This window comes from Bradysia coprophila, chromosome X (genome assembly GCF_014529535.1).
Source record: "Bradysia coprophila strain Holo2 chromosome X, BU_Bcop_v1, whole genome shotgun sequence".
Lineage (NCBI taxonomy): Eukaryota > Metazoa > Arthropoda > Insecta > Diptera > Sciaridae > Bradysia > Bradysia coprophila.
This window is the reverse complement of record NC_050737.1, coordinates 2,152,056-2,160,402: the sequence shown is the minus strand read 5'-3', so window position 1 is coordinate 2,160,402 and position 8,347 is coordinate 2,152,056. Positions and strand designations below refer to the sequence as shown.

General features: G+C 33.8%; 1 protein-coding gene across 1 annotated transcript; it reads right to left on the bottom strand.

Moving 5' to 3' along the window:
* Positions 1–392: 392 nt before the first annotated feature.
* Positions 393–3,103, bottom strand: LOC119082102. The gene is made up of 13 exons (XM_037191475.1): positions 2,897–3,103; positions 2,670–2,840; positions 2,481–2,606; positions 2,311–2,418; positions 2,092–2,244; positions 1,919–2,026; positions 1,738–1,860; positions 1,556–1,672; positions 1,343–1,501; positions 1,126–1,233; positions 926–1,063; positions 565–687; positions 393–497 (listed from the first exon to the last, which is right to left on the bottom strand). Exons 1-13 carry the CDS (start codon positions 3,069–3,071, stop codon positions 436–438), a joined length of 1,671 nt encoding a protein of 556 aa, XP_037047370.1. The 5' UTR covers positions 3,072–3,103; the 3' UTR covers positions 393–435.
* Between the last annotated feature and the right edge of the window lie 5,244 nt (positions 3,104–8,347).

Below are 8,347 nucleotides of genomic sequence, written 5' to 3'. Positions count from 1 at the left end.
AAAAAACTAAAAACATTTTGTAAAATCTCTACTCCCTAATCATTACTCAACCGCAGTGTTTCCCTAAGGAGAGGTCATATTACAAACTGTTTAGTTGGGTGAATATTTCGCGCGCCCTACGGCTCGGTTATGCAATTCTCTATCATTTCGTCTATAATATACTATTTCACTTTGAACCCAGTAATATTGATTCTTGTTTCATTCATTTCTTTGACTTTGTTTCGACTGGTATAACCCAGAAAGAGAAAGAGAAATGGCACAGTAATTCATTGAAACCTTAAAAAGTGCATTCGGCCTTCTCAGCAAATAACTTGCTGAGGATTTCTTGTGACTAAAAGATCGTGCATCTTTTGTATGCGTTCGAGCAGACACTTACAAATATTTTACTTGTTATATACAAAACATTCCACATTGCTTTCAAATTAATTTTATTTCTTATTTTCCAATCAGAGATGTAAGAAGTTCATACTTTGTGATGTATGCCTTGGATTTAGACGCTGTCACACCGAATAAAAGAAAAATGTAAAAATCGGATATTTATACAAAAATAAAAATATAAATTACTTTCAACCAGCTTATCACCATTCCATGTAAAACGATAGATATATTTCCAACCTTCTCCGCTCCGTATTGTTACGGATAAACCGTCCGCGGGAGGTAAATCAATCGGTTCCTTTACTTGAGATGCTGCGAGAGACAAAAGTAGAATCATTCTCAGTGTCACATACAAGGAGCGTCATTGGAATTTGTTTCAGCTGATCCAATACAAACAAAACTGATTGTAATTCTTTTAACGGTTCCCCACTACTATGCATAAATTCGTACCAGCACTTTTGTTTGTATGAGTGGACTAGCTGACAAACAGTCCAAATTCATGTCTAAATTTCGCAGACGTCCCTGTTATGTATTATCATATAATATTTACGCGGCTGAATCGATATCTTTCGTTCATCATCATCCCCTATTGTTGATGTGATTTTATATTCCTTTTGATCGGGTGTAGTAAATGACACAAGCTGGAATGAGAATAGGTCTTTTTTGCCAGTCGGCTCGGCTTCCCTTTCTACTCAAAAAAAGATCTCATAGCAAATCGAAGCTATCATTTTTAGTTAAATATCCACGTACCCAGAATAGGATCGGCACCATGCACAAAATTAATGTTGACTTTTCTGCCGTCGGAGGGGAAATAGCTTATCAATGAGCTATCCGAATGCCCGGCTTCTTTATCGACAGCTACGAAAAGTGGAAATTTTGTTAATATAAGATGAAACTTTAGGTCTTCCTAATGCCTAGTCGTCATCGTCATCAAGAAAATAGTTGCAATGCAAAAATAATGACTTACCAATGCTCACATGTGTACCATTCTTGAAAATGTAATAATTGTTACCGCTGGGTGTGTATAAGGTCAAAAACGGTAAGTTAGTCATTAAATAATCGGCAGTCACGACTTCTACTGGCACCGCTGGTAATTCATTTAGTGGCGTCCAGTCAATTTCGTCCACTTTAAATTGTTAATTTTTTTTTTGTTCTTAATCTCTAGCAAATGCGTACAAACCTCGATCGAATAGTTTCTTTCCGTTGTCTGAAAATATGTACTTAACATATCTGTTGTAGTGACCTTTCAGTTCCAGTAGTGTTACTTGCAAATCTGAAGAATCACTAGAACTTGACACTGAAAAATGGATCCATTTTAAATTACTTTTCAGTTAATTAACGGGATAGAAAAGTATGGATTACCTAACGTTGGCACTTCTTGGCCACTTTCGATCTTATATTCGATTCGATATAAGATTTGATTCGGTGCAACAAATGAGTACAGTCGCTGACTTCCAAAGAAACTTTCAACTGCATCTTTCTCCGCTGAAAATTAGAAAATTCGAAGAAAAAGCTTTTAGCTTAATCATCAGAAAACGTATACCGATGGTTGCATTGCCATTTTTCTCGTCAATATTGATGTCATATGTTCGTCCATTAGACTCTGTGAAGGTGATGTAAGATGTTTCCTTCACATCATTTTGAATCGGTACTGAAAGATTCTTCGATTAGTTTTCGATCATCATGAAATCCATTTTACCGTTTTTATTTGCGAACCGATATTCAGTTGTGTTGTGATGTGGTATTCTGTACCACTAGGTGAGTTGAATTTAACAAATGTTTGAATGGAATTCTCTTCAATTAAACTGTTTGGTCCCAGTTCTGGTAATGGAATCGAACGATTTGCCTGCACCGGAATAGGTAATATCGCTTCAGGGTATAATTGGAAACTTTTAATTGGTTGTATTGGACAATTTAACTATTTAGTTCACTCACTATGGCTTACTATGTTGGTACCATCTTCTGAAAAATCATAAGTATGCTCAAATTTTTCGTAGGGACCAAAAGTTTTGATTTGAAAGTGATTCAAGACGTCTGGTGATTCTGCAGATAAATTTTCCATTTTCACGAAAGTTACTTTTTTTTAAATAAAATTTACCATTTACCTGCAATATCGATTGCATTGCCATCGTTATAAACAACCTGGTACAGTTTTTTATTCGGCCCCACGAATGATTCGAGACGAGGTCGAATCAACACATTTTTATTTTCGTAAACGAATTCGCTTTCCTCTAAAATTTCGCTAATATTGTTAGTATGCAACTGAGAGTTGATTGACACCAATCATAACATACCCAATCTAGGTTTTTGACTGTCATTATCAAAATAAATTTCGTAAATTTTAAAATCCGTCGAAACGAAACTAATGAACGGTACTTTTGGTTTTGGCAGCGGCACTCCAATGATAGAAGCTAACACAAGGGGACTTATTCTCTTAACTCGAGGGGCAGAATCTTTCTCCCGATCTAGAACAAAAAAATTATTTTCGAAATAATGTCAGCTGACAAAATTATTTAATCACCAATAATGCCATTGGTGAAATCGACATAGAAAGTCTTTCCACCGGGTGAATTAAATTTGAGATAATAATTTTCATTCCACCACTCTTTGCCTACTGTAACATCATCGTCCGATAGAGCTGATGATATTATTGTAGCACCGAAACAAAGTACAAAGAGAATTACTATAACTTTCATGTTACTGTTCTTAACCGACCGGTCACCAAACGTTAACTAGAAATGCAAAAAATGTGCAGCGATTTTTATATACCTTGCGACTGAAATTACCAAGCGATCGCTTCTCTGTTGCCGGCCGGCAATTAGTTAAGAACTTGTTTTAACAATAAATTCAATAAGACGGTATGAAGTGCATATGACCATGCCTACCATTCGATAAAGCAACGTATCCTTTTCTTTGGAAATTAAAAAAAATAATTATTTTTTAGATGTTGCGTTGTATTGCTTCGGACTTTCACCGAAAGGTGTCGGAATAGTTTTTATGCATGAAGAGTGCATGAAGATATTAATGAGAATTTGGAAATAAAATTTTTGTTTTATGCACCCATCGAGATTTGAACCGTGGACCTCTTGCTTATGAAGCAAGCGTTCTACGTACCAAAAACCACAGGATTGATCGCTTCAATAAAATTTTGCATGAAATAGTGTTTTACATGCTACATGCGTCGAAAACCGTACTTTCCATGTTTTAAGCACTTCTTTCGACGCCCTCAGCATGTAAAATCCATTACATAACTCGGGATAAAAATGAAGTCTCGTTTTCGTGTGTTTATTGACCTCGGCTTCGCCTCGGATCAACAAAATTCACACGAAAACTCTACTTTTCATCTTTTTATACCTAGTCATGTAATAAATATTATGCACGTATGACAAAGCGGTCGAGGCTTGCCGAGACGGCTTGTCATACGTGCATATTCTTTTTTATCGCCTTAAGCGAAAACGAGACAACAGGATATGCGAATGACACTTTGACAATTTACGGAAGTATAATGTTTGTTTATATATCCTAGGTGAATATGCGATAAATAGTTATTTGTGTTTCACTTCGTTCGGGCTACAACAAGCGAAATTGCCTAAAATCAATCGTCCAAAACAGATACTCAAAAAAATTTTCATGTAAGCGGTCGAAAACCTGAGAAAAATATCGAAACTCCCTCATTTTCGGCCCCGACACATGAAAATACTATTACATAACTAGGGATAAAATGATGAAAAGTAGAGTTTTCTTTGTGAATTTTGTTGATCCGGGGCAAAGCATAGGTCAATAAACACACGAAAACGAGACTTTTAATTTTTATTCCGAGTTACGTAATGGATTTTATCTGTCTAGAACGATAATCTCGAGCTTGTCTCCCTAGGGAGTTTTTACTTATCTCGATATATCTGTTCTCGACAGATAAAATATGGTATGCACCTATTGCCAGACTGTTATTTTGGCGTGTAGGCATTATTGCCCACGCCTTCGGCTCTGGCAATAATGTCCTACACGTCAAAATAACAATCTTGGCAACAGGTACATAATATATATTACATACTGAGAGCGTCGAAAGAAGTGCTTGAAACATGAAAAGTATGGTTGTCGACGCATGTAAAAGTGGTTTTAAAATGAAAGTGCATAAAACGTTGTACGTAGAGCTTTGCAGTGTTCACATCTACTGATAAAACCACCACTTTTCGTAACTTGCTGCATAAATTGCTATTACATAGCTGGAGTACTGTACCAAATGCGATTACAAGATTTTTTTCAATTTGAACAGAATAGAAATTCAATATACATCAATATCGATATTTATATGCGTCTGTGTGGTAAGACTAACATTATGCATCAGCTTGGAGAGCGAGTTTGGGTTTTTCTTTACATCGACACATAAAAAATGACATGCGCCTATATCCAAATGTTTATTTTGACGAGTTAGATTATGATCCGCACCTTCGGCTTAGTATCACAATCACCAACACTCATCAAAATAAACATTAGGACACAGGTGCATAATATTTATTATTTTGACGCTACCTATCGGCCCAAATCGGCTTTCATAAGATTATTTCCCGATTCGGTGTCGTCGCACCATTATCTGACTCAAAAACATTTTTCGCTAGGTTTTTAAAACTATCCGCTGGGTTTCAAATGGTTCAAAACATAAGGCATACTTCGATCAAGTCGTCAAAATGAACGAATAGTGATCCAAACGCAATGAGACCATTTACTTTCTTCGATGCCACTAAATTGTTTTTAACGAATTAGAGAAAAATTAACAACATTTTTTTCTTCTATACGGTAATTGCTAGTCAATGCAGATACTGGCAGGCACATTAAACATCCGTAAACTGGTTATAAAAATCAATGTGTTAAAACCATTTTTTTTATTCAATCAGGACTGACGATTCATTTTGTATTTGAAATAGGCGTCAATTCTTATGGTAAATAAGAGCGAGAAATTAAGAGACAATTCTCGAAGTTCTAATATTCCATAGAATTCCTTGAAAATCGTTGAACGATAAAAGAAGTAGTAGAAGGAAGAAGTAGATATCGTTCCATAATGTTCCAAAGCACCAATTGTGTTATGTTTTCTATGCATTTGTCAAGATAAGGATAAACTAAATTGTATAATTCGTCATCATTTACCTAACTAGGAAGCAGTTTGATGACGCACTGGTCCGGAGATTTTTATTTTGCAGCTCGAGCCGAATCCGAAAGATGCAATCAAAAAAGTGAAAATAACAATCTCCGAACCATTACGTATGCCATTTTACTAGAGAAAACACTATAGTTATTGACTGAAAGCAAGTTTCCAGTGGGCAAATTTCCGCTACCTTTTGTTAGTAATATATTTATCTGGTGCAGCTCGTCTGCAACTCTTCTAATTGGATTGCCTTTGAACTCTTTGTAGTGTAGTGAATCAATTCGTGAATTTAGTTGGATCAGGAAGCTGTTCATATCTCATAAATGTGTAATCGAATCCAGAAACGATCGAATTAAATTTTTTCAAATTTTTTTATTGAATAATTAATTTTCTTAAAAATTATTAACAAATTGTGCATATTTTTGTATATTTACTGAGTTCTAGTTCACTATAATCAATATTATTTATAATTATTTTTTTTTATTCATTTATTTATTAGTTTTATTTAATAAAGTTTTTGTTTTATTTCTTTTTCGAAAAAAGATTAAAAGTTACAACTCATTGGAAATAGAATTTAATTTGAAATAGTCAATAGCTGCTTACACGACGCTACAACTTTAACATTTTGTAGAAAATGTAATTTAAGATTTAATTTCCATTTAAAGATCTTATTTTCTTGTGCTCATTTTTTTCATTGGTTAAGTTTAACACGGAATAAAACGTGGAAGACAAAAAACTATTTACTCAAAAAGGTTTTTTTTCTTTATATTTTAAAATTAACCTTACCGAAAGCAAACCCAGAATTCCAGTTACAGCTTCACAGCACAACGCTTTTTTTCTATTGTATTCAATCGAAGAGTATTTTCTCGGTAAAACTCTCTTCACAGTATCACTTATTAGAAAACGTTTTGCCTTATTAATGAATCTGCATTGTGAATTTTGGTTTCGACTGGTGGGACTGTTCTAATAGTCTTATAGCTTTAGGCTTCAAACTTAACAGTCATTATTCATTAATTAATTAGTAACCACCAACCACTGATTTTAACATATTCTTCAATTTGAATTGCTATGATGAAAATTTAAATCTATCGAATTGGTCAACATAAAAAAGAATTAGGGATGGGTCAATCAATGAAAGAAGAATACAGCACAAAAATTATTAAGGTAATTTGACAGCAAGGTTTGAATGAAAATCCAACATAATAGCAAAAAAATTGAATTATCATGCAAACCAGTCTCTCAAAAAACGAGATAAAAACTATTAAATTTTACTATGTTTTAGGTGAAAAGAAAATATATTCTAATATATTCCATTGTTGTTTTCATCAGATCGTCAAATGGCATGTTTCATTTTTGTGTTATTAGTAACTTCGGCTTCGCCTCGCAAATTTTTCCTTTCTAGTTATGAATAAATAACTATTGCGGTCTCGTGGTATGTGATAAAAACATTTTGGGAGTGGTGGGTGGTGGTGACGTACATACGTCTAGACATAGACGCACGCGAGTTTCATTCAAATGGGAACATTTTTTCTCAGAAATATAAGAACGAATTTGTGCACATTGCTTATGTTATTTTCCTCTCTTTTTTCTCTTGTCGTTTTCCTACCTTTCGCTTTTCTTCGTATGTTTAAGTAACTCTGTCTTTACTTGTTAAACTATTGTAAACTATGTAAATTATAATCTCTTCGTTTTGTGCAATAGATTCAGATTTTTCAACTGTATAAACTGTGAAGTTTTATTTTTGTTTTAAAATGAGAGACAAAATCGTTGAATTTGTTTCTCCTTACAAAAAGTGTTTCACTGGTTAGAGATATTGGTGTATGGTATATGTCAATTGTTAAATATAAAAAGGTTATTTCTATTTAAAAAAAATATTTTACGGTCACATTCAGTAAAGCTATCATTTTGGCTACTATGAAAAAATAGTAAAGTGATCTCGATGTCTCACATGTTATGGGTTATTTAATTTTTATATTTTATTGTTTACATAATCGAGGAGAAAACAACTAGTGAATCGATTTATCAAATATGTGATCAAATCGTCGACCCAATAAGTCTACTTGTTTCCATCTCGTGTATAACTTGGTTAAATTTTTTACGGGTGGCAATGTTATAAATAAATTATAAAGTAGTGCGTAAATAAAGTTTCATTTTACGCACTAGTGCGTAAACATGACATTTGTAAAAATGATGATCACACTGTCATAAAATCTTGTTCATAACTTCACTGTTATTACTGTCTACATTAACGCACATAAGTTAGGAAAATAGCTATATATATGTCAAAATATATCAAACGATAACGCACAGTTTTTTGAATTTTTTTGGGAACAACCAAGTCAATTATACTGAAGATCTTTAACGTGGTTCATGACACCTATTTGTTGCGTCCGTTTGGGAATCAGTCCTTTCTTGTCAATGGGAACTCGATCCGTCCCAAATTTTCGACATATATTTTGAACGATGCCCTTACTTTGTATTTATAATTGCTGTACTGGGTACCAGCTGTATAGATTATGAAGTGTGCAAAGGCACCAAGCTTGAATGTGTCAGGTCAGGTCGAAATGTATCAAATAGAAAATGTATATTGAACTAATGAAGTAAAAGATTGTGTATCAAACATTCGTCAAACGTTTAATAAACAGAAATAACAGATCTAATGGTTATACAGTGACGTTACTTGTAGATCTTGTATTCAGATCTGACGATTTTTTTAAATAAAACTTGTGAAAATCCTAATAGAAAATGGAAAATAATCCGAACCGAGCTTTCTTTATTGATACTGTCATATGAACAATCGGCGCTGCACCATTATTTTTTTTTTGTTCTATA